This window comes from Pseudorasbora parva, chromosome 11 (assembly GCF_024679245.1).
Source record: "Pseudorasbora parva isolate DD20220531a chromosome 11, ASM2467924v1, whole genome shotgun sequence".
Lineage (NCBI taxonomy): Eukaryota > Metazoa > Chordata > Actinopteri > Cypriniformes > Gobionidae > Pseudorasbora > Pseudorasbora parva.
The window spans coordinates 27164830-27192718 of NC_090182.1; the positions used below are offsets into that span (position 1 = coordinate 27164830).

A 27889-nucleotide genomic window follows, 5' to 3' on the forward strand; every position below is an offset into this window, starting at 1 on the left:
AATGCACATAAAAATCGCTAATACACAAGTCATCCCTTGCACATAAACTCATTTACGTAACAAATGTATTAATAGATTTATTAGACAATATGTTTTATAAAACACCACCATTTGCATCATTAAAAAAAGATATTACATATTCTAATCAGTTAAAGTAGTCTACCTGTTACATAGTTTCAAGAGAGAATTTCTACATAGGAATTTAGTCTTTCATATGATATCACTTTATCACTATACATTTTTGTTAAAGAATCCCTTTAAAAAGAGATATATGCATTTATATGTAATCCCTAGATAACACTTACCAGTATGCACTGAGCAGTGTGGATCGCAGCTGTCTGCGGTGGTGATGAGAGAGCTTCTCCTCCTCGTCTGCAGGATCACTGGGTTTAAAAAAGATCCACGAGGGGGGGGCTGACTTCTCCAAAATCAGGATATGATCCAAATACTTTGAGTATATATCAACAATGACATTAGACTGGAATTCACTCTTTATGCTTAACCAATTATGTCTTAAAGCTACACTGTGTAACTTTTTTAGTTTGTTCTTAGCTAAAAACACTTAGTTCTTTCAAAAATATGTGCTCATTAATGTATAATTACATCTTTCAAGTAAAAAAATATTTTCGTAAGTTTATAATATACCATTGAAAATACATACGGGTGAGGGGTTCGAATGCCGGTCGCCATGTTGCCCCTCCATCTTGAAAGTAGGTTAGCAAAGAGGAACATACCCATAAATTCAAGCTTCGCTTTTCGCGTTTTAACACTCGATGGCACTCATTGACGAGGTCAAACTGGAAGCCATGTTAATCTTGGACTAAATCGGCCACCGTAGGAGTTAAAACGAAATCAGAATTGAGAGGAACAAAAACTAATATTCACTGGATGGTCATATACCTTTACACCGCTAGATGGGGGAAAATATCACACAGTGTAGCTTTAAAGCCTAGAGAAATATTGAAGTGAGTAGTGATAAATAATCATTCTGTATGTTCAGAAGAAAAATGATGTTTGAAGTCTTTCATATGATATCGCTCATGGGTCATTTTAGGTGTTTCACGCTGGAATACGTTCTCTACATGACAATGTCTCTCAGTGTGGTTTTATTGTGGTTTATTTCTTTATTTTATCCAGCAACTTCTTTACTCAAAGTTGTTACAACAATGTGCAAGGATCGAATCCATAAAAATGTGCAACCTTTGTGACAACTAGTCCCCATCTTCCTATCAATAATTACTAAATAAAATATGAATTGTTGGCAGAAGTTAATTCATTGGCTTCGTCACAGGTGTCAGGACATAAATAAGCATAAATGTGCCTGCTGCTGCCAGACCCTTCAGAGCGTCTGTTCTCCATGTCACTGATGTCTTTAACTGTTGGGAGGCGCTCCAGGGACTGATGACAGGCTCGAGGTTGTTTAAAGGTGATGATATTTGTGCACTGTGCTAATTCCACAACACTGTATGTCACTGTAGTGTCATACAAGAATGTTTTCTGTCGTCAAGGTCTTGCAGCAGTAAAAACTGCATCATCTCTGAAAGCTATTAAATCATCTCAGTGGTCTGTCTTTCATTTAGGCTTGACAGGTTTTCCCGCCTCCACGCCGGTGATCATATCATCAGAGATGTTTTTGCAAGAGGATGGCAAGTTATTTTGATAATGGAAATTATGAGGGCACATTAATTAAAAATTATTTATAAGTACAGCAAAACAAAAATCGGCCATTTTGATTTCATGTTGACTTTTGTAAGAATAGAAACTGACTTTGAAAAATAAACCTACCTGAGAAACATTCACTGCATGGAGTAAAAAATGGGATGCCTAGCCCCTGTAATCAACAGGAATGCCTCTATTTAAAGAGTGAACGGTGGTTTAAATTTGGAGCAAGTATGGAATATTTCCATCCATTAACATTCACTTTACTGTTGTCATAATATTTGAATCTGCTGTTGATGTCACAAGAAATTCTTGTGAAACAGACAGAAGCATTTATCCTAGCCTTAAATGTCCAATATCTTTCCAACATTAGTATTTGTTTCATCTGTACTTTACAACAGTGATGGATAAAATCTGTCACATACAACAGAAAAGAAAGACACAATACTTGAAACCAAAAATACCAGATGTAACGTAATTTACTGAAATAGAAACTAGATAAATCTACTAAAAATATAGTCTTTAGTTCTGAGAACTTGCTAAGCATGACTGGTTCGTTAACAATGTGATAGGGTGAAAGTGTTGCTGTTTTCTCTAATAAACTGACACAAATCACCTTTTTCTGCATTGTTGCCAGACTATGATGTAAATGTTGGACTGGATGTGATTCCAGTGAGGATGTGCTCTTGTGAAGAGTTCTGACCATATAAGGAACATGTTACCTGATCCTTTTTCAGACTGACATCTCCTCTTCTCTCCTCAAGTGAACAAGGGAGAGCTGGTTCTAGGTCTATGGTGTTAAATTAGTCAACAATTAAGTAAATTTAAGTAAACAATTAAGTAAATTTAAGTTACTAAACACCATTAAGTAAATGGTACATACAAAAGGCCATTAAGGAAAATGTGATTTTTATTGCCCCTAGTCCCAAAATATGTGACAACTAAAATATGTTTAATAATAAATAAATAAAAAAGTCCTCAAAGTTGATATGTTAGAAGCAGAGAAAATGGGCAAGCAAGATCTGAGAGTCAAAACTGTGATGGCTATACGACTGGGTCAGAGCATCTCCAAAACTGCAGCTCTTGTGGGGTGTTCCAAGGTCTGCAGTGGTCAGTATCTATCAAAAGTGGTCCAAGGAAGGAACAGAGGTGAACTGGAGACAGGGTCATGGGCGGCCAAGGCTCATTGATTCACTGGGGAATGAAGGCTGGCCCATGTGGTCCGATCAAACAGACAAGCTACTGCAGCTCAAATTACTCAAGAAGTTAATGCTGGTTCTGGTAGAAAGGTGTCAGAATACACAGTGCATTGCAGTTTGTTGCGTATGGGGCTGCATAGCAGCTGACCCCAGTCCACCGCCAAAAGTGGGCCTCTGAGCATCAGAACTGGACCACAGAGCAATGGAAGAAGCTGGCCTGGTGTGCTGAATCATGGTTTCCTTTACATCACATGGATGGCCGGGTGTGTGAGTCGTTTACCTGGGGAACACATGGCACCAGGATGCACTATGGGAACAAAACAAGCCATCACACACACCAAAGGCAGTGTGATGTTGTGGGCAATGTTCTGCTGGGGAACCTTGGGTCCTGCCATCCATGTGGATGTTACATTGACACGTAAAATCTAAGCATTGTTGCAGACCATGTACACCCTTTCATGGAACTGTATTCCCTGGTGGCTGTGGCCTCTTTCAGCAGGATAATATGCCTGCCACAAAGCAAAAATGGTTCAGGAATGGTTTGAGGAGCACCAAAACGGGTTTGAGGTGTTGACTTGGCCTCCAAATTCCCCAGATCTCAAGCCAATATAGAATCTGTGGGATGTGCTGAACAAAAAAAGTCCGATCCATGGAGGCTCATATTCAAAAATGATCACATGGATCATGAAGGACAAATGTGTTAAGGAAAGGATTGTGATGGTGCTTGTTGCTATTTAGTGTTTTAGAAGAAAATAAATCAAAAGGGCCTTTTAACCAGGCACCATAGTCACGTAGTATCATCAGACATATTTTATTTGCACAGCTTCCAAACAGCTGCTTTAGGAATGATGTCAACACCTAAGGAGAGTTTTAACAGTGCTTCACTTTTGAAATGTCTGAGTTTGTGAATATAGTTTGGGAATATGGTGGTTGTAAATAAAAACAGGCATACATTACACATGATCATTTAATTGAAAGCACAGGCTTCTGTTTATTGACCATTGCACGCACATAAACAGATGAGAATATTTACACAGATGTAAACAGTCAGTACCTGTAAAACAATAGAGTAGATCTGCACATAGTGTGACTAACACACAGCTACGTACCAGTACAAACAGCACATTTACCACCATTAAAGCCCATTCAACTTCCTTCTGCTACTTTGGACTAGCTGGGCTACACAGGCCTGTCCACTCTTACGTTGTTCGGATTATTAAGTATTTTTGTCAGGAGAATGTAGCCTCTGAGAGTGTTTAAAAAAGAAGAATGTTGTAATCAAAGTAATCACACCCCTAAATAAATTAAGAAAGAGTCTTTTCTGGGACAACACCTTTACAATGTACAAAAAACTTCTAGTTCATCTGTACTATTCAGTAAAACTCCAATTTCATAGATTCACATGCTCATTTGCTGTCTGAAAGGAACAAGCTTCATTCTCCAGAACTACAAATATAAACATTTAAGGAATCCTGTTGCTGCTTACAGATACTGAAAACGTTTTCTCTGGACACATATTTTTCCCCAAAAGAAGAATTTACCAGGATGTTTCTCATTCAAAGGACAAAAAGTAGCGATATGATCTGTATTGGAGTTCATTTGCCCATCTTATGACGCTCTGACAAACAGTATAAAGATGTATCGCTAAGCTTTTCTCAGATATCTCTTTTAACACAAATTAAATTTAAAAATGAAAAGTGCAAATCTGCTAATAATGTGACTGTTTAAACACACACCGTTCCTGTGTTCCTATTATAATACTGTGGCCTCTCATCATATGATCCTGCACAGCAGGAGATATCTGTGTAGTGCCACTGTGATGACCAGCCTTCATTCTCTCGTTCCAGAGCTCGTACAACTTTCCATCACACAGATGTTGCTGGCAGGGTGGTGTCTTATCAACACTTCCTGCTCTACAGTTAAGGATGCCACCCTGGCCCTCATCCAAACAACGGCGGTTTCTACACAGTCCACTAACTGCCAGAAAGCAAAAGAGAAACTAAAAACACAGACTGAATTTTACAAAATATCTGTTTGCTCCTCTACTAGCGTTCCTTCATTTTCTCATTGTGCCGGGTCATGCCTTCTTGCATTACTTTGCAATCAATTATATAACTCTATATATAAGCAGCATCCCCGTTTTCATACTTGTGCACATTTAATGTATGTACTTCACTGATGATCGGAAAGTACATTACGTATAAAGTAGTAAAACAGTATAACAGTTTTTGGACATCATGAAATTTGTGTGTTAATACATTGACCCCCTATTTACGTATCCTTTGTTTTTGCATTCTAGTATTCAATTCATAACCTTTACACACTGTATACATAATATATTTTTTTTAAATGTAGCATTTCCTAACATAACAGATTTAGGTATATCCATCACAGTTGATCTGAGCCTACAAACAATATGACAAATCAAGGGAATGTAAACTTCTAAACAGAATAATTGTGTATTTTCAGTTTTTATTTTGTGTAGTTGAGCAAATTTTGCAGCTCCTTATCGTAAAAAAATAAAAATTATGAAACATGTATTTATCTATGTAAAGTTTTTATTAATTTGAATCCTCACTCACGTACTATTAGGGATGGAAAGTATGCAAATTGGGATGCAGGTCTAAATGTAAAGGTTTAACTATAATACCATTAATGCAGATTGATTTGACTGCGTTCATAACTGCATACAAATCGAACCATGTTTCCAGATGCCTGTCAGTTGGTCATGTTGTCAAGCCTGAAACTTTGACAGGACTTGATGCTTCGTACAGTGTTCTTTCTTTCTATAGGCGTTAACATTAACACTTCTTTTATTCATTCGTCCCTTTTAAAATGAGCCTAAAATCTGAAGAGCTATAGAATTACTCTTATATCAGAGGTTGATAATGCATTTTCAATTTGTTAGAAAATATTAACACACGAAAAGGACTTTGGGAAGAAATGTGGAGCGGTATGCTTCTCCACAGTCATGCAAAAAATAGGAATAAAAAGAAAAATGCTTAAGTCCCACTGCGATTGTTTTCTCTTAAAACTGATCGCCCAATTCTGAATGCATTACCCTAGATGGCTCAACTACAAAAAGTAAAGGCAATTTTTATTAGTATATTTTTGGTTTGTAATACCAATGTATAATGTCAAATGCATGTCAAAAACATTCTTAGTTAATCATGACATTTGTTCATTAATACATTTGTTAACTTCATGGAAAATAGAAGAAAAAGATTATATCTTAAATCTATGCAATTAGTCATCTTAGAAAAATGTTACAACTCTATCGTCTGACTGGGCGGAACAACACGAACAACAAGGCGTTAAAAACCTCCATAGATTCACAGTCAAAGGTCACAATATAAGTTCCAAGCACGTCTCTACAGCCAATCACGTTACTCTCAGTGAATGGCGTCCGCCCGCACAGCTCATACAAACAAAGCGGTATGAAAATACAAGACCTCCCTCTAGTGGACGGCAAAGAGTATCGTTTTGCTCAAAGGGGCTCAAAACTACATTCCACAGGCACTTGATTGTAACTGCACAGCAAACGCAGAGCCGCCGGCCAGCACGCCTCTGTCAGACTGTCACAACAAGAGAAGGCAGTAAAAAGCTTCAGACCCACAGGAATGTGCCACGGACTCTTTTCACATCTCCTAAACAAGTGCTCGCACGACGAGAGGACACAAATAAGCATGCAGGCCAGGTCATGGCAATTTTACGCCTTGCTATACAGACAATAAAAGTATGCTTATTCTGTCATGATAAACTTCAAGAAACCAAAGCATGCTTTCAATCCGTGACGTCAGACGCTAAGTTGTCTTGTCAGCAGCAAAATCACCGGAAAACAGAAAAAAAGAAGCCCATAATGCTTTGCAGAAGAGAAATTATGAATAAATAATTTACATTTCTGTAATGATGTAAAAGAAAGAGTGACGAATGAGGTAGAGACATCAAACCAGCCACGTCAGAGACAGGAGAGGTGCTGAGAGAGATCGCTCCGGATGAGAGATGATAGAGAGAAGAGAGACTCGTTCGGTCACCGCTTGCCCCGTTCAACTCATCGCTTCGTACTTGTGCCGGTTGCGGTGGGAGTCAAGAGGAAGCGGAGGCTCCGAATCATCCATGGGCAGGACCAATCGGGTGCCTCTGATCACCAGCTCATGGTCGCCGAAAGCCAGCTCTCGATCCAGAGCCTCGTCAGAGTTCACGGCCACTCCTCCGATGGCCGTACCGCTCGTGTGAGCTCCTGAAGCGTCTGTGCTCACGGTGATGTCTCCGTATGTCAGCGTGATGTCACCGTCATTCAGGATCAGGTCGGAGTCGTCGTCTTTCAGCTGCCCCTCATTCTTAAAGAAAGCACAACGGTGATTTCATCATTTCCATTTTAGCAGTGGGAAAAAATATATTTCAAATAAATGCTTTCTATTCACCAAAGTATCCTGAAAATGTAATCACAATTTCTACAACTAATATTAAATAGCTTAACTCTTTTCAACATTGATAATAAGAAATGTTCCTTGAGCAGCAAATCAGCATATTAGAATGATTTCTGAGGCATTACAAAATCAGCTGGGTCTTTCCGTGTTAACTCAACCAGAGGTCCCTGGCTCAAATTTTTGATTTTGTAAATATTTTTTTTGCACAAAGACACATATTAATAGTGATGAAAGACAAAATATTATTGCATATGTATATGCATACATACATATATGCAATTGAGCTGATAGAAAACCACGAGATACATTTCTAGTTTCAACATTATTTGTTCAGATTTTCCTCTTCATATGACAAAAAGTATCAGTTGTATGTCCGAAGTTTGATTTTTGACCACCGAAAATTTGTACAATTTACTAATTTACTCATGGAGCTGTATTAAGACCTCCATAACTCTGGGATTGAACCATCAAGGGCCTTTAAAATGAAGATACCAAAAGGAATTTGGTCTTTTTCCCTGGAATTTTCCCATTTTTGTACCGTCACCGTTAGCATATATTGCAACACAGATTGCATTATACAGATCCGACTATTAGACCTATCAATCTTGGTGTAAAAATTAAATAATTAAATTAAATGCTGCCATCTTTCTAAAGTCATTTATACCCCCCTGTAATTTGGCTCAAAATCTCAGGTTAAAAAAAAAGTCATTTTGACCTCCCTCTACGAAACAGTAAATATACATTGTGACATGACATTTTTAATTTTGTCTTTCATCACTATTTGTTCATATATGTACAGGAAAAAATATGAACATAATTAAAAAAATTAGTCGGGGAAGTTTCCAAAATTTTGATGATTTGACACAGTTTAAAGGTCCCGTTCTTCGTGATTCCATCTTTCAAACTTTAGTTAGTGTGTAATGTTGCTGTTAGAGCATAAATAATACCTGTAAAGTTATAAAGCTCAAAGTTCAATGCCAAGCGAGATATTTTATTTAACAGAAGTTCCCTTTCAAAGCCTACAGCGAACGGCCGGTTTGGACTACAGCAGGAAGTGCAGGGATGTAATGACGTCACTAGAACCGTTTGTTGACTAACCCTCCGCCCACAAGAACACGCTAAATAGGGGGCGTGGTCTTGTTGCTCTTCCACATGGAGAAGAGCGCATTCAGCGCTTGCATCTCCCCGTTATGGTAAGAGGCGGGACCTTTCCGGGCAAAGTGCGCTAAGCTGCTGTCCAATCACAACACGGGAAGCGCTGGCCCAATCAGAACTCGTTACGTATTCCTGAAGGAGGGACTTCATAGAACAAGGAAATCATCAGGCCGTTTTTAGGACAGAGGAAACAGCGGTATACAGATATGAAAATTGTGTGAAAAATACTGTTTTTTTACACGCGAAACATGAACTCATGTTATATTGCACACTGTAAACATAATCAAAGCTTCGAAAACACACGAAGAATGGGACCTTTAAATAAAGCAATAAATACAAGACAATAGAAAACAGTTATTTTATTTTGTAATAATATTTCACAATACTGTTACTGTATTTTTGATTAAATTAATGCAGCATTGGTGAGCATGAGACCGACCTATAAACCTTTGAATGGTACTCATAAAGGATAAAGGTTACTCATATTTATTTTTTATTACCGTATAATCTTTTTATATGTAATGTAACATCATAGCTCTCATGTCAGCCAAATAAAACAATTTGCACTAGGATTTAAAATCATCATAGTCATCCAGATTAGGAGAGTACAATTCATTAGAGAGGATAAGTAGTAGACTTATTTGCTATTTTTTATTTAACTAATATTTTGCATGGAAATATTACAGGGGATGAATTTGTATGAATTCAAAGAGGCTTTTGTGCTTTAGTGACACATTATTAGCAGTGAGTTTTTAAAACAACAAACATTTAAATATGTACATGTAATAATAATAACAATATAATAATAATAATTATTATCCTAACAGTGCAATAACTATATCATATCTATATTATTCCAAATTCATGGTCCATTCCCACCTCATTGGATAATCAGCTCTAGGAGGTCATTTGTGTCAGCTGTTCCAGCCTATTACATGATAAGAGGGCTCCGTCTCTTAAACACAGATTCGGTCTGTTGCCATCTGATACACAGACATAAACGACTAGTTCCTGCTCAATTAAGACCTTTTTTATAGCTTATAGAAGAGGAAGATCCAGAACTACATATAATTGTTAGTATACACAACATCTCCTCGGGTAAAGTACAAACCTCATACGCCTGTGGGCTGGTGAGGCAGCGTGCCAGAGGGCCACAGCAGGTAGGAAGTGTGGCAGTGAGTGGTGGCCCGCTGTGGGTCAGAATGGGCTTCAGATAACTGCAAGTCAACAGGGTTAAGGAAGGCATTTCGGAGGGAAAAAATAAAACTAACAATCACATAGAGACTTTTATCCAAAGCAACCCACTGTAAACAGGACTATGATTGAACTTCTCAGCTGACCATTAGCAGTGTCAGGCTATGTTCAGAACAGCAAAATGCATCAAGAAAAAGATAAAAGAGAAACGGATACATGCAAGAGAAACAAATTAGAAAACAGCAGAGAAGTAGAAAAAACAATAGAAGAAAAACAATTACAAGTAATAAAATAGTTTTAAGGGAAGATTCCTAATCTCAGAGGACAGAGTTCCATAGATTAGGAGCAAATGAAGAGAAAGCCCTGTCACCCACAGATCTTAAATGATTTGGTGGAACAGTTTTACACACCAGCTTCGGAGGTGTGGAGATCATGCATGGGGGTTAAGAGCTCTGGAAACTATTGAGAAGCCAAACCATGCAAATCCTTTTAAGCAATCAGCATGAAACCTGACAGCGAGCCAGTGCAAGGACTACAAGGCAGGAGTAATGTGAGCCTTTTTAGCAGCTGAATTTTGCACAAACTAATTTATTTAGGGTGGCTTTTGAAAGCCTGGCCAGTAGAGCATTGCAACAATCAATGCAGGAAAATAGAAAAAAGGTTGATTAACTTTCCAGCCACAGCCAATGAGAACATGGGACATAGTCTGGCAATGTTTCTAAGATGAAAAAAAATAAAAATGTTTTAACAGTATTCTGGACATGAGGATCAAATGTTAATTTGGCATCAAATATAATCCCGACGTGTTTAATTTAGTTTGAAACTCCAGAATAGAGGTTAAGGCTATATGTAGCTGGTGAGGATAGCCAATGAGCAAAACCTTGTCACTTGTAAGAAAGAAAATTGAGAGACATTTTTTTGAATCTCATAAAAACAGAGAAAGAAAGGGCACAACCACATAATCATCAGGTTTTGATTCAGGAAGGTTTTGAATGTTTTCAATACAAATCTGGGCATCATCTGCTATAAAGTTAAAGGGATAGTTCAGACAAACATTCGAATTACCCCATGATTTACTCACCCTTCTTTCAGTCTTTCAGACAAACACAATCAGAGTTATGTTAAATGTTCTGGCTAATCCAAGCTTCTGAAGAGTTTGAAGCCCAATAAAAGTGTATCCATCCATTATAAAAGTAATCCATGCGGCTCCGAGGGGTTAATAAAGGCCTTCTGGAGTGAATAGATGGGTTTGTGTAAGAAAAATATCCATATTTAAAACTTTATAAAGTAAAATATCTTTCTTCCGCCAGAGCATTTTCTGTATTCAATTTAGACAGAAAGCATATTACCTCTCCAATGACACGTATCGTGCCAGAGTTTTTACGCAATACATTTATAATGGATGAATACACTTTTTGGCCTTCAAATAAAGCCCAAATTAATTAATTATAATGCTTGGATTAGCCAGGACATTTTTTTTATATAACTCCGATTGTGTTCATCTGAAAGAAAGAATGTTATATACCCCATAAAATGGCTTGATGGTGAGTAAATCATTTTTACTCATTTTCATTTTTTTGGTTAACTATCCCTTTAAGACAGAGTGATCTTAAGTGTTGAACAAGTGGGGAAAAGTAAATGCTAAAGAAGAGTAAAGTGCTAAAGATTGATCTCTGAGGAACTTCAGATTACACCAAAATCTCAGACTGCATCCAACCACAATAACAAATTGCTTAGAATCTGAGAGGTAACCCAGTTTAGTGCAGTTACTGCAGTATCAGAAACACCTCTAAGCGGGTGAAAAAGAGAGATCTACAGCGTCCAAAGAGACACTGAGATCAAGAAAAATCTAATTTGAAAGACAGCTAGAGTCCTAAGAAAGTAACAAATCATTAGTGACCTTAACTAACACTGTTTCCGTGTAATGGAGTTTACAGAAGCCAGATTGAAGGGGCTCAAAGAGATTGTTTACAGTGTGATGAGTGCGCAACAATTCGCTCTAAAATGGGATGGAAATTGTTAAAGGGGGGGTGAAACACTCAGTTTCAGTCAATCTCATGTCAATCTTGAGTACCTATAGAGTAGTATTGCATCCTTCATATCTCCGAAAAGTCTTTAGTTTTATTATATTTGTAAAAGAAATATGGGCTGTACCGAGTCTTTCCGGAAAAAAACGAGCGCCTGGAGGCGTATCGTGTGGGCGGAGCTAAAGAATGACATATGCGCAAAGCGGTGACGTCCTCAAGCGTGGAGAAACCCATCTCAGCTAATAGATATGATCCAGAATCTAATTCGGAGGCTGAAATAGAAACAGCAACAGCAGGACGTCCGTCTCTGTGGTATGTACTGTATTTAGAGGCCTGTCAACATGACATGATTCGGTTTATGGACTATTGTATGCGACCAAACCTTAGTAGCAAGCAAAACGGTTTTGCACGTCAGAGTAGTGAAACGTTATAAGTTACATAGAACAGCAATGAAGTCCGTTAGCGCATTTGAATGACGAAGCACGCGATCGTGTCGTTTACTGATGTTTACTCACGCGACGATAAGCACAGCACAGACATTTGAAGCAGTTCTACTTACCGGCTGCTTCCAAAGCAGGACCGAACCTTTATCGCTGGGACGGCTCCGTCAAAAACACACTTCTTGGAGTGTGGAGATCCACTTTGCGATGCGACTGAAGCATTTCTGCGTTCAAATCGGTTCAAATGCAGCGCTGCCTTCCCGGAATGCTGTGCTGAAGCGTTGAAGTCGCTTAATGCGAGCGCGGCGCGGACTATAACCGACATTAGTGTTCACGGACGACTGGATCTGCAGCTGAGAGCAGTTTACAGTTTACAGCGTGCATTTCCTCTCTCGCTCTAGTCACGCGCGCGCGCACCCTACCGGGAGAAGAGCCCGTACGGCCCATACAAGGACCTTCCGATCTATTAACGTCAAGTAGACCCATACTCGAAAAAAACTCCCCGAAACTTGCGAGAAACCGGAAGGAGTATTTTTGACACAGAAATACTCCATCAAACGTCCAACATTAGTTTTTGAAACTTTGACTATGTTTAGGATGGGAATCCAAGTCTTTAACAGTGTAAAAAGCTCAGTATGCATGAAACAGCATTTCACCCCCCCTTTAAGGTTATCTAGGTCCATGTTAGGTTTTTTTGGTACAGGAGATACAACAGCAATTATTAAACATTGCTGTGCGGAACTCATCACACAACGGAATCATCAGATGCATCAATTTACCGCTTACACGTTCATGCATGTGCTCTATCTGAAATGTGTTCACTTATTCGCTCAGTACACTGTCAATCTAGTCTTTTATGTTCTTTATGGAGGTTAAAAATAAGAGCTACACAGCAAAGGATACTTGTGATCAAAGTTATACCAAATCCTGAAGGGCCAGGCGCTCTCATGTTTAGTGCTCCTCCTCACAACTCCATCAGGCCCGATCTACAGATGGACACAGCAGAAAAACATCATTAAACAGCTCTGCTCTGATATGAAATCCTACGTCTGTCTACAGCAGATCCAAAAACACTTACTGAGTTCTCCTGATCTGCATCCACTCCAACACTGTTAAACACAAAGCAGTATTACAGCAAAATTAATAAAACTTTTATAGAACAAAAAAACATTTTCCATCCACTTAAATGTAAGTTTTAGTTGTTAAATAAGTTTGGAAGAGTTTTATATGGCTCATGGTGTTTACATAATACTCCTGCATTATATTACATATGGAAAAGGACACAAATAAAAATAAAAGCCATGTCTAATAAGTTACCCATTGCCATAGTCTACTTGTCTGACAGGAAAAGGTCATTCAGACTAAAGGTGAGGCTAGAACTGACCGGATTTTCTGGCAGGACAGCATCTGAGTTGTGCCTCCACCACAGAACCAAACAGTGAAGAAAACCACCAGCAGCGTGGTGGAGAACATCATCTGCCGTGCATATGTGGCTGTGTCCCTGATTGACAGGGCAAAAGTCATGGCGCCACGAAGACCTGGTGATCAGTGGGGCAAGAATTGGGTCACACAGCCCATGAATCTGATTTGTTTTTCAATCTGTAGGACTGACTATCATTTTGAAAGTTATGAAATCAGATTCATTTTTTTAGACAATGAACTCAATACCCAGTTATTCTACATCAGTAATTACTTAAACATCAGTATACAACACCAAGAGATGTTTGCTCGTGTCCAGAATGACATCTTGCTACTGTGGAGATCTCGCCCCCCATTGACTACCACAGTAGGGCAAGAATACCATGGAAGTCAAGAGAGCTGCTTGTTACAAACATTCTTCCAAATATCTTATAGTTTAAATCTTGGCTAACCAGCTGCAATTCTAAGCACAAACCTGCAAACATCATCATGTGCTGGAGATTGGGGCTGATCTTATTTTTGCGGCCCAAGTTCAGCAAGAAGGAGAGGGGATAGATGTTCGCTGCTCTGCCCAGAAACACAGCCAGCTGGGTGAAGAGGTGTCAAGGAGTGACTGTAAAAATGGAGCTAATGCTGCACTGACAACATCTACATCCTAATCAAAATCAAAATCATGACATTTTGCACTTCCTGAGTCTTTCTGAGGGCTCTGTTAATGAAAATGTGCTTCTGGACCATTGATTTCTGGGAAACACAATGAGCTGTAACACCCTGGACATATCACTCAACAATGGCAGCCTGCCACTTCCCTGATGACATTAAGCATAGTACTGCCGTCCAAACATGAGCACCTGCTGAGAGTATTTTGACTGTTATGTCACTTTGTCTGCTCATTTATTCCTTATGCACAAAGCTGAAAGTCTTAGGATACGAATGCACCCAATATGAAGATTGGGTTGAAGACGTGGTTCTGGAAGGTAAACAATGTCAAGCCCATGTAGGAAAATATGAAGTTCTCAGCTAGGAAATTCAGTAGCTCGAATAACTGAAAGAAAGCACAGGGACATGAAATCAAAGTGAGATGGTTATATTATGTACATTTCATAGACCAAAGATAAATATTAACTTCTGACAAGTTCAACAGAGCTGCCTCAGCAAATTCTGGAGAAAAAGCATTACTAGGGTAAAAAGGAGATTTGTTGCTACATTGTAAAAATAACTACGTAGTTTTGTGTATTTGTACATTTATTCATTTTCTGCAACTTTGTACTGTATATTGTAATAACTTTGTGCCCAGTTGAATTATATTTGTTTACTGTCCGGATGTCATTATTATATTATTATTTAATAATGCCATTATTTTGCTTAAGAAAAATCAATGCAGGTCAAGGATCTCTTTCATAATGGCACTTCACTTTTTAACTGCTCTAATGAAGATGCACAGTGGCATTCCACAACAATAACTTGCTGATAAATATCAGTTAATGTGCAATGTCATAATCATGTCACATTTAATCAGTGTCCCAATGTTCACTAGATCAAGGCCCTTGCTAGAGGCCAAATTTGATTTTAAAATATACACTATGCATCTTTAAAAATATGGGGGTCAGTAAGAACATTTTTTTACATACTTTTTTGCAGCAAGGACACATTAAATTGATAAATTGAAAAGTGATAGTAAAGACATTTGTAATGTAAAGATTTGTATTTCATATAAACATTGGTCTTTTGAAATTCCATTTCATCAAATGATCCTGAAAAGATGCATCACAATTTCCACTTCAAAACTATTTTTTAAATTGATTAAATTAATAATAATATTAAATGTTTCTTTAGCGCCAAATCAGCATATGATTTCTGAAGGATCATGTGACAATGAAGACTAGCATAATAATGCTGAAAATTCAGCTTTACCACCACATGAATAAATTACATTTTAAAATAGATTATAATTAAAAAATATTTCAAATGGTAATAATATTTTACAATATTACAGTTTAACTGTATTTTGATCAAATAAATGCAGCCTTGGTGAGCATAAGATACTTCTTTCTAAAACATTTTTTTTTTTAAACAGACTTTTGAATGTACTCCATCATACACACAATGGAGTGGACTGAGTGATGTCTCATCAATAATCTTACTTGTTTAGTCCTGTCCTGAGATTCAGGAGACAGGTTGTTAAAGGTGTAATGGGCCTGTGTCATCCCACAGAACAAAACCGCCACCACACCTGAGGAACACAACAGGAGGAGCAGGAACAAGCATTCAAATATAGAAGTAAGATAAATGTTTTTTAGGTAGTTTCTAGAAGAGGAACTCAAGCTCACCTGTAAATCCACAGGCCTCAGCCAGTAGGAATGTGCTCCAGGACATTAGGAAGAACAGTGCCGTCTCCAGCAAGGGCAAATCCCTAAGCTTAGTGAACTTAGTAACGTGGAAGGGAGTCAATGAAAGTAACTTCAGGGTGTATAAACCACTAAATATATTATTTTAAATTAATAGTGACAATCAAATGGAGAGAGGAAGTGGAGATCAATACGACACAGATTAAATTTGAACCCATTTCTTTTTCATAAGCACCATGGTTCAAGCACCATGAAAAAAAGTGACATACAATCTTGACCCAGTAAAGGATATCAATGCAGTTACGACTCCAGTTGCCACTCCAAGAGCAAAAGAACCACTGAAGACCCCCAGGAAGATACCAAAGGACTTCAGCATGGCCATGGCTTCAAACGTGTGAGTGTTGTCTCCCTCAGGCTGATATGCTACAATTGAGCTGGAAAAAGAACACAGACCGATTCAAGTAATTCTAGTGTCAAACCTGTACAAATCTACAAGAATAAAATCATAACAAATATTAGCCTTAAGAGCAGGGCTGGAAAAGTGTGCTAACGTTTTGGCAACATCTGAACTCAGTATCAGATAAGTGTGCTTATCAGAGATATTCCGTTTATTTTATATTTCCTAGTCTTTGTGCAATTTAGTTTTTCAACTTATCTCTGATCCTTAGAATGAGAAATGAGCACCTTATTTCCTAAGACAGGCTAGTCTTGTTTTTCTCAATGTAGTTTTTAACTGAATCATAACCAGATTATAAAGCAAACGCTGCTGAAACATACCACATAAAAAAGGTTAAAATCAAACTGAAATGATTGGGCAGCGCTCGACATGAAGCCTTGTTATGTGCTTGTCCTTCAGACAAGTAAATCAGCCATTCACTTTTCCAAGTAAAAAAGTTGCATTTTTTTGGGTGTAAATAGTGTTCTTTCAGCTTTAACATACTGTATTTAAATCCACAAATATTAGTGATATTTACCCCAAGGGCATTTTTTTTAACCCTTACAAAGGGCAATAAATCCTCACATAAACCCATAATAATAATAAATTCCATTCGTACCTGGGCTCTTCCTACCTGTATAACTACTTAACAAGTAGGACATATAAATACATTATTATCAGTTTGCACTGCATAAATTATGATTTATATATAGATTATTCCTTATTAAAGGTACTGAAGTCATTTAGTCAAGAGAAGGGCATATTTAGTGAGCAATTACTTTTGTTCTTTACATTGTCATTATAAGTCATTACTATCACTTTAAAAGATCTTCCGCTGTCGTGCATGATGCGGATGCGAGATGCTGAAGTCACAGTTACAAAACTTACAAAACGAGTGATTGTCCCCCACCCTGCTCCTCTTCAGAAAATTAAATTCGCTGTCCCATTGATCACGGTATTGACATGAGGGTTTTGTTTTTTTGGCAGGAGTGGCTTCCGTCTTCCGTCCATCATCCATCTCTGTTTTGTTTTTGTGTTTTTTTCCCGCATTGTCACTCATCATTTGACCTCACACTAACCTCGCGATAACGGCCACCTACAGTACTGTAGGCCATAGACTGTAGGCTACTGCAGATGGCAGTTATCGCGAGGCTAGTTACAGAGCTCAGATTGGAAATGTTTTTGTTTTTTTCTCTGGTATTATTATTTTTTAATAACGCAGGTTAAAGTACGAGATATTTACAGGAAAATACTAATACGGGAGGACAGCGGGAAAGAATGGTAAAATACGGGACTTTCCCGTCCAAAACGGGATACTTGACAGGTATGCCGTCTTAATGAGTGTGTCATTGAATCCTTCATTCAAACCTTTTGTTTAAATGGCTGATTCATTCAAGAATAAAGCAGTTGTTTATAAATGGGACATTGAATCTGACTCAAAAGATTTGTTCAACAAGCTGAATCATTCAGCAAAGAAACACATAGACCCCTATTTTAACAATCTAAGCGTGTGACACAGGTGCACTTAGGGTGTGTCCGAATCCACTTTTGCTGTTTTAATGACAGAAAAAATGGTCTGCGCACCAGGTGCTTGGTCTAAAACAGATGTACCTAGTCTCTTAAAGAGTCATGGGTGTGTTTTGGGCGTATCGTGCAATAAACCAATCAGAGTCTCATCTACCATTCCCTTTAAAAGCCAGTTGCGCTTGCACCATGGCAGATTCACTATTTACATGGTGGAATATAGACACCCACAACCTGACAGGTCAGTTTAAATACATGTGTGTATTACTGCAATTGGCTAAATAAATAGCCAATTTAATTCATCATTATTGCAAATAGGTCATTCTGATACATGCAATGACTATCCATTATGACATGTATGCATTTTCATCTTTATGTACACAATAATAATCTTTAATAATAATAATAATAATTCATTACATTTATATAGCGCTTTTTCTAGACACCCAAAGCGCTTAACATATAGAAGGGGGAATCTGTATGATGCAGCCATATTGCTCCAGAGCCCTCACCACACACCAGCTGATTGGTGGAGAGGAGACAGAGTGATTAGGCCAATCATTATATGGGGATTATTAGGAGGCCATGATGGACAGAGGCCTATGGGGAAATTTGGCCAGGATGCCAGGGTTACACCACTACTCTTTATCAAAGGACAGCCTGGGATTTTTAATGACCACAGAGAGTCAGGACCTCGGTTTAACGTCTCATCTGTTTAACGGCTCTTTGCCAGTATAGTGTCCCCATCCCTATACTGGGGTGTAAGGACCCACACAGACCACAGGGTGAGCGCCCCTTGCTGGACTCACTAACATCTCTACCAGCAGCTACCTAGTTTTCCCAGTTGGTCTCCCATCCAGGTACTGACCAGGCTCAGCCCTGCTTAGCTTCAGTGGGAAACCAGTCTTGGGCTACAGGGTGATATGCCTGCTGGCTGCTTTTATACTGTAATCTTTTTTTTAAATATATTTAGGATATTTGTGTGCTGCTGCGTGCAACTGTGTGTAACTAGCAGTGTATGTATGTTGTCCGCATATTACTAAAGTTCCCTTTAAATAACACACAAAAATACTGATTTAATATTGACTTTAGACCTGGTTTTTGTTGGTCAATGGCGCAGTCGTTTTCAGTGGCAGTGTCACACTCACACACCTCTCAACCAACACTGGGCCGCCAAATTGGCAGCAAATGCATTTGCTATTTAAACAACGTGATGATAACTGTGTCAAGCTGGATTTAGCAAAAACATTTGCGTAGCACCTGGCGTCGCATTGCGTTTGGTGTGCGATAGGGCCCAGAGTGTTGCTGTGAGATGTGTTAACTATTTTCGCTGCTGATATAGAAAAAAAACTGTCAATATTGCGTCTAAAATGTAAATATTCACTTTTCAATAGTTCAGGAAAACAGCACTCTCGGTAGTTATGATGTTACTTAACTGTATCATATATGGTATTAAATATAAAAAACATTATATTAGATACAATATAGATATAATATAGATATATTAGATATAATATAGACTCCATATTTAGATTTTTTAATAAATTGTAAACTTAGTTCCTTTGTGTGTGCTGCACTCATTTGTTTCAAACAGCGCAACCTTTGTTACCATCATTATATATTATTATTACACGGCTCTGTGAAATACTTGATTCTGATTGGTCCATCACGCATTTGAGCGGTATGTTATTTCCAGATAACAACCACTCATCCGGGTACTACGAGTTATCTTGACCGGTACTACTTCTTTGCTTAACACTGGCGCCATCTTGTGGCTGTTAAATAATTAAACAGCCATGGCTACAATGGAAGACTTCAAGGTGGGTTTCCTTTATAAAGTTTTAAATATGGATATTTTTCTTACACAAACGCATCGAATCAAATCAGAAGGCTTTATTAACCCATCTGAGTCATGTGGAGCACGTTATTTGACGGACAGCTGCATTTTTTATGGACTTCAAAAACAGCTACAACTACTGCTTGGATTAACATTAGCCTGGACTTTTTAAATATAACTCTGATTGTATTTGTCTGAAAGAAGAATGTCATATACACCTATAATGACTTGAGAGTGAGTAAATCATAGGTTTGGTTTCATTTTTGGGTGAACTAACCCTTTCAGCATTTATTCTCAACATTTAGCAGCAATAGATAAAGACTTAACGCAGTTTGGAACTGTTTTTCTTTGCGGAAGCTTTGCGGAAGAGCTAATAAAATATTTAATCTCAAGATAATATTTTGTGTCTAATTTATTTGAGACTAGTAGCCATGTAATAATCGGGATAATGTACACCCAGCCGGATGTTATCGCAGAATAAACCCCTTCAGAGTGATGCACTAACAACCGGCTGGGTGTACATTATCCCTTACTTATCCACCATCGATCGCTACATTAAAAGTAATAAAATCAAAGTCAGTTTGGGTGATTCCCTTTGGTGATTATTGATTTTTTTAACCAGCCTATTTGTCCGGTCGAAAAATCTCTTTCACTTGCCCCTTCAAAAAATCAACTTGTCCCGGACAAGCGCACAAGCGTTAATGCCGAGCCCTTGATTGGGAACCGTGCTGAAAATAAAGTTAGTATATGCATAGCAGCAGGTGATACACACCATCTGGAAGAGCTCTTATAGCTGTGGAAGAGTGGTTTTGAGGCTTAATTTAATTACACTCTTTTCTTTGGATTAAGGTAGAAGTTAAGAGTAGCAGTTACATTAAGCTATTATAATTCATTGGAACAAGGAAGGTTTGAATCCTCATGAAATTGCTAACATGCTAAATTTTGAGTATAGGTAGGAACAAAAGAAAACTTTCTAGGGAAACACAGCATCACTTCAAACTAAGAAGCAAAGGGCTATCATCAAATCAGCAAATACCCACAGCTCTGCCTCATCTATACACCCTCTATAACTGATGGACTGCATAATTCCTCTACAGGCGGTTAAAAGAGAAGTAAAGAGGAATTCTACTTCCTTGAGGGATGAGTTCACTACAGGTGCTGGAGTGAAGCATATCTGTGGGTCATTCACTCTGCATGTTCTGGTAAAGACCAGCCAATGCACACACTAAAAATCCACTCGGAAGGCTCAAAGCTCTACATGTGTGGCACACCCATTGAGGGGCATTCTCAGTGTCTGGTTCCCGCCCTCTGCATAAGCCACACCTCCAGGGCTGTGATGCCCAGCCCCACTTTGCCTCCCGTAATAAAGCAGCATGCTGGAGCAGATGAAAGGTCCAGCAGAGGGAAAATCAGGTGTTAAATGAAAAGTGTTAATTATTCATTCTGCATTGAGTTTATAAAAACCCTAAAAATTATTATTAATATTAATGAATGAACCACCAAAAGCAGTTTGTTTATACAAAGCAGTGTATGATCATAGGCAGTAGAGGACTTACGAGGACAGTACGACCGCAACGGCATCATTCAGGACACTTTCTCCAAACAGCAGAGCGTACAGGTCAGCATCCACGTGCAGCTCATTAAAGATGGCCAGAACTGTCACTACAAAAAAAAAGCACAAATCAATGAATTTGCTAAGCTATGCATTTTAATGCAATTTCTGATGAAAGTCCTCTGTGTATGGTTAGTAAATTGTTATCATAAATTGTTTTTTTTAATAAAAACAACAATCATTAAGTCTAGGAGCACATTTCACTATTCCTATAGGACGTCCTGTACACCTTGTCTTCTTAGTGAGCAACAGTAACCAAAGGGGGTAACCAAGCTTTGAAAAGGGTCAATTTTAGAGATCAAATTGCTGTTATATGTAACTTAATTATAATCATTTCATAACAAAAAATTGCATAGTGCAAGTGAATTCTGCTACTGAAAGGCTTAGTTTCTATGAATGACATAACACATTCCTCTTGCAAACCTTTTTTAGATAATACACACCAAAAACACCCATGACTGCATTTAGGCAGATACAGAGACTCTTAACTGTAATACCTGGGTCAGTGGCTGAGACAATGGCGCCAAAGAAAAGGCAATCAGTAAAGAAGAAGTCACCACCCAGCTGGCCGATTTGCTTCATCAGCGTCACACAGCCGTACATTAACAATCTGAAAAACAAACCAAACACCTCTGAATGCTGGTTCACACCCTCATCGCTGACGCAAACACTCAGGAAAAGTACTGAAGAAAAGACTGACCCGATGATGAAACAAGACACCACGGTTCCCACAAATGCATAGACAAGAATGGAACCCAAGTTCCTGAAGAAATGTCTCTGAAAAACAGATTGATTTGATTAATCTATGTTGAACACTACACCATCTTGTACACACAAACATTTGTCTGTATTACAAACCCTGAATCCAAAAAAGTTGGGACACTACAAATTGTGAATAAAAACAGAATGCAATGATGTGGAAGTTTTAAATTTTAATATTATATTCAGAATACTAAGAAAATAAGTTGATTTTAAATTTCATGGCATAAACACATCTCAAAAAAGTTGGGACAAGGTCATGTTTACCACTGTGTGGCATCCCCTCTTCTTTTTATAACAGTCTGCAAACGTCTGGGGACTGAGAAGACAAGTTGCTCAAGTTTAGGAATAGGGATGTTGTCCCATTCTTGTCTAATACAGGCTTCTAGTTGCTCAACTGTCTTAGGTCTTCTTTGTCGCATCTTCCTCTTTATGATGCGCCAAATGTTTTCTGTGGGTGAAATATCTGGACTGCAGACTGGCCATTTCAGTACCCGGATCCTTCTTCTACGCAGCCATGATGTTGTAACTGATGCAGCATGTTGTCTGGCATTGTCATGTTGGAAAATGCAAGGTCTTCCCTAAAAGGTCTTCTGTGACATGTTGTTCTAGAACTTGGATATACCTTTCATCATTGATGGTGCCTTTCCAGATGTGTAAGCTGCCCATGCCACACACACTCATGCAACCCCATACCATCAGAGATTCAGGCTTATGAACTAAGTGCAGATAACAACTGGGGTTGTCCTTGTCCTCTTTAGTCCGGATGACATGGTATCCCAGTTTTCCAAAAACAAATTTTGATTTGTCTGAAAACAGAACAGGTTTCCACTTTGCCACAGTCCATTTAAATGAGCCTTGGCCCAGAGAAAACCCTTGCAACTTCTTTTTTGACCTATAGAATTTTAGCCGGCAATGGTAAATGGCACGGTGGATTTTGTTCACCAACAATGTTTCCTGGAAGTATTCCTGAGCCCATGTTGTGATTTCCATTACAGTAGCATTCCTGTATGTGATGCAGTGCCGTCTAAGGGCCCGAATATCACGGGCATCCAGTATGGTTTTCCGGCCTTTACCCTTACACAGAGATTGTTCCAGATTCTTTGGATGATATTATGCAATGTAGATGATGATAACTTCAAACTCTTTGAATTTTTTAGCTGAAAACTCCTTTCTGATGTTGCTCTACTATTTTTCGCCGCAACATTGGGGGATTTGGTGATGCTCTGCCCATCTTGACTTCTGAGAGATACTGCCACTCAGAGAGGCTCTTTTTATACCCAGTCATGTTGCCAATTGACCTAGTAAGTTGCCAATTGGTCCTCCAGCAGTCCCAACTTTTTTGGAATGAGTAGTTCTCATGAAATAACAAATGAGCCAATATTTGACATGACATTTCAAAATGTCTCACTTTCAACATTTGATATGTTATCTATATTCTATTGTGAATAAAATATAAGTTTATGAGATTTGTAAATGATTGCATTCCTTTTTTATTAACAATTTGTATAGTGTCCCAACTTTTTTGGAATCGGGTTTGTAATAAATAAAAAAACAGCCCTTACTCGTTTTAAACTGTATCCAGCATGAAAAATGATGGGGGGTAAGAGAATATTGAAGAAGACCTCTGGGTCAAAGGTCACCTGAAATAGAATTAGAAAGATACAGGTATTTCATTCACCAAATAAATAATAAGATTTAATAATAAGGCTTCCGTTATTTGATTAAAAATAAAACAATGATATTGTGCAATATTTTTAAAATTTAAAAGATCTGCTTTGTATTTTAATATATTTAATGTATTTTATCCCATGATCCTCCAGAAATCATTCTAATATGCTTTTATTTTTTATCAATGTTGAAAATCATTGTGCTGCTTAATATTTTTGTGTAAATCATTTTACTTTCATTCTGAGATTAATAGAAATTTCAAAAGAACAGAATTTATTTGTGTACTAGCTAAATAAAACATATAAATCGTATTAACCCCAAACCACTACTGTATATTCTTCAAAGCTACACTGTGTGATATTTTTCCCCATCTAGCGGTGTAAAGGTATATGACCATCCAGTGAATATTAGTTTCGGTTCCTCTCAATTCTGATTTTATTTTAACTTCTACGGTGGCCGATTTAGTCCAAGATTAACATGGCTTCCAGTTCGACCTCGTCCATGAGTGTTCCTTCTGAGGTGATGAGGTTAATGTAGAAAAGTAATATAATTTGCAGTTATTTAATTTGTTAGTTAACATGTAGGTTATGACATCTATGTAAAATGAATAATAGTTTTATGTTTTCATTTTTTTTTTTTTTACCATTTCATTGCTAACATCAGCTATCAGGTTCCCAGACGAATGCAAGCTAATCTTAGTAAAGTAACTTTTATCAGTGCTATCGTTATTCTGTATATTGTTCGACATCACTAGCGTAAGTCAGTTTACATTGTAGGCTATATCATTTTCTCCGTGAGCCGAGATCAGTTGATGTGACGAAGGAGCGAGGGAGAGCTAGAGGTGCGCAAAAGGCGAAGCTTGAATTTACTGATATGTCCCTCCTTGGCTAATGTACTTTCAAGATGGAGGAGCAACATGGCGACCAGCATTCGAACCCCTCACCCATATGTATTTTCAATGGTATATTATAAACTTACGAGAATACTTTATTACTTGAAAGAAGTAAATATACATTAACGAGCACATATATTTTTGAAAGAACTAAGTGATTTTAGCTAAGAATAAACTAAAAAAGTTACACAGTGTAGGTTTAAGCATCTTTTCTAATGGTTATGTTTAAAAAAAGAGCTATTACCTCTTATTAGTGGTTTGACTGAAGCCAATGGTTCAATAATTCAATATAATGCAACTTTCTATGCACGTAAAATTCAAACGTAATGTAATTTTCATACATTTCAACAACTAAATTATGCAACTCCTAAACCCCATGTTTTGACTGATATAGAAGCATGCATCTGTCATCTAAGGGACTTGTTCTAACAGAGAATTCTAGTTTTGAAACTGAACCAACCACAGATTACTTCTGTCAGGCATTGAATTAGTTTGTGTGAGAAAATTCAATTATTGGTACAAAGTTAAATCAGGAATTTGCCTGAAGCATCTGGGAAAACACAAATGAGTTCAGCAAAACAGACTGGCTATCCATCTAAAAATACAGATGCAAGTATGAGTCATATTCAAATAAATTCCCCACAACATTTGTGGTTGATGTCAAGCTTTCGATTCAAACTCATCTGAATGTGTGTTGTAGGTTAAACGTCTGCTGTATGATTGTTGTGATGTGATATTTTACCTTGCGGAGCATCTCGTTGTCCTGAATGTCATTGACTTTATTGGCACCGATCTCTCCTTTCAGTGTGTACTCATAGAACTTACCACTGACATTCATCAGCAGTGTGGCTGGACTGGCATTGACATTACAGCTCAATGTAACATTGTTCATGTTGCTGGGTACATGAATAGCATAACGCAGGACGACACCCACAAGCAACCCTGATGAGAGACAGAGACATTGCATTTTATTAAAATGATTATGGTTTTGGTAACACTATTTCACAGTGGCCTTGTTACATATTTTACATGTACTCACCATAGTAACAGTAAATTATGCATAATTACATGCAACTAACTCTCAACTAAACCCTAATCCTATGGTAAGTACACATTTTTTTATTAATATTACTGAGTACTTAAATATATAATTACACTGTAACTAATAATGACACACTAAAGGGATAGTTCACTTTAAAATGAAAATTCTGCCATTCTTTACTCACCCTCAAGTTGTTTCAGACCTGTATGAAATTCTTTCTTAAGCTGAACAAAAGTGAAGATATTTTGAAGAATGTCAGTAACCAATCAGTTAACTAGAGCCATTGACTCCCATAGTATTTTTTCCCCCTACTATGGAAGTCAATGGCTCCAGTTAACTGTTTGGTTACTGACATTCTTCAAAATATCTTCCCTTGTGTTCAGCTGAAGAAAAAAATGTATACAGGTTTGAAACAACTTGAGGGTGAGTAAAGGATGACAGAATTTTTATTTTAAAGTGAACTATCCCTTTAAAATAAAGTGTAACCCTTTTTATGTATACAGCTTCTAAATCTATGGCACATATTTGAAGTCAAACCATGGTATGTAGCATCACAGGACCTGAATGATACCCCTGATGCCAAAAAACACTGTCTGTGGGCCACTCAGTGGATTTTTTTGGTTACAGTGTAATTAAGCATTTAAGTGCACTATAATACTGATTAACTACATGTACTTACTAGAGGGTTCTGGCTAGAATTGGGCTTTGGTTTTATGTTAAAAGCATGTATAAACTATGCATAATTTATAGATATTACAACAGTAACTGCATGCAACATGTAACAAGAACAAAAGTAACTCATAAGGTGAGTTACACTCAATTATTGTTACAGTATAATTATATATTTAACAACATGTACTTATTATAAGGTTAGGGTAGGATAAGGATTTGGTTGAGGGCTAGTTGCATGTTATTATGTATAATTTACTGTTATTACTATGGTAAGTACAAGTAACATATATAAGGACAGTATAAAATAAAGTGCTACCATAGAGTTCTATGAATTTGATTGTGTACCAGGGCTATTATTGCTAACTTTACTAAAAGTAAAACTATTTAAAACACTTAGTTTAATTGAAATTAAAATATTATAAATTAAAACTATTATTAAAACCCTTTAAATTAAAGAGAGAAACGTTGTCTTTGCAGCAAACTGATAAACTACAAACAGGAAATAAATAAAAACTACAAATGCACTTTAACCAGGCTGCATTGGTTTTTTAAAGCACCCAGCATATGCAGGGAACGCACAGATTAGCTCCTGCTGGACAGCTACACCTTACAGGCCCTGTGCTAAAACTCCCACACTGCCCTTTGAACAGTCATAATCATGCATGGCGTAGCCTACATAAATGAACAGATCACATCATCCCACTTTATGCATGTTGCTGACTACACAGTTCATATTCACGATCAGAGTCAAATGATCTGCTATCACGCCTGTTCTCACCATATATCATAGCCAGACCAGTCTCGTGAAGAAACCTGAACCGGCGGTGTTTGAACAACCATATGGTCAATATTGTCAGGGTGAGGAGCATGATAAAGATCAGCAGGTCGGCACTGTCTTGTCTGTGGCTTTCTTCAGCTTTCTTCTCTGTCACGATGTTCTCCATCGCACTGTCTTCAGCTCTGCTAAGGCACAAGCAGAGGGAGCTCGCCAAAACAAACAGAGGCAGTCTTCTCCAAACACTCATCGCCGCGTTGATTTCACATGTAGAGCCCATGTTGGCATTTCTTTAGGTGCAAAATATATACGAAGGCGAATGCACTATGCTCAGGATCGTTGAACACAGGCAGGAGCATTAGCAGAGACAATCATAGGCTGCTGTAGATTGTTCCTGATTCCCAGCGACGTACCGCCCACTGCGTGTGACGTCACACGATAACCCAACAATGTGTTCGAGAAGTTCATACTGGGCAAACGCTGCGCATGAGGGTCGTTTCTTTTTATTCTGCATCGTCATTGTCGAACTATAATATACAATATATAATGTATAACTATATATATAATGGATTAGAATTTTGAATTACAATGTTAGCTACATTCATGGTGTGATATTCCTGCAATGACAAGTTCAAATCCCCATGCACTCCCATTTTTTTTGTATAAAACCCTCATATCTCATTTTACCTACTGTCAGAAACAGGTCAAACGGAGGGAGAGAGGACAGTCAAATGTATATTTGAACTGCACCCCCTTAGAAAACCAGCCACTGTTTTGATCATTACATTCACTCGTTTA

The 27889-nt window shown here is 37.9% G+C and overlaps 2 protein-coding genes across 2 annotated transcripts in view; both read right to left on the reverse strand.

Moving 5' to 3' along the window:
• fhl1a (four and a half LIM domains 1a) overlaps nucleotides 1–365 on the reverse strand; it is a 111918-nt gene extending 111553 nt beyond the window's left edge. The window contains exon 1 of the mRNA XM_067457657.1: nucleotides 306–365. The gene's annotated coding sequence lies outside the window, so the exon portion shown is untranslated. The remainder of the gene's footprint in view (nucleotides 1–305) is intronic.
• Nucleotides 366–3820: 3455 nt separating this feature from the next.
• On the reverse strand, nucleotides 3821–27501 carry slc9a6a (solute carrier family 9 member A6a). Its single transcript, XM_067457658.1, has 16 exons — nucleotides 27095–27501; nucleotides 25345–25544; nucleotides 23605–23682; nucleotides 21981–22057; nucleotides 21778–21890; nucleotides 21225–21330; nucleotides 16164–16305; nucleotides 15854–15959; nucleotides 15668–15756; nucleotides 14455–14568; nucleotides 13999–14110; nucleotides 13489–13642; nucleotides 13183–13213; nucleotides 13008–13090; nucleotides 9555–9660; nucleotides 3821–7198 (listed from the first exon to the last, which is right to left on the reverse strand). Exons 1-16 carry the CDS (start codon nucleotides 27369–27371, stop codon nucleotides 6905–6907), a joined length of 2082 nt encoding a protein of 693 aa, XP_067313759.1. The 5' UTR covers nucleotides 27372–27501; the 3' UTR covers nucleotides 3821–6904.
• Between the last annotated feature and the right edge of the window lie 388 nt (nucleotides 27502–27889).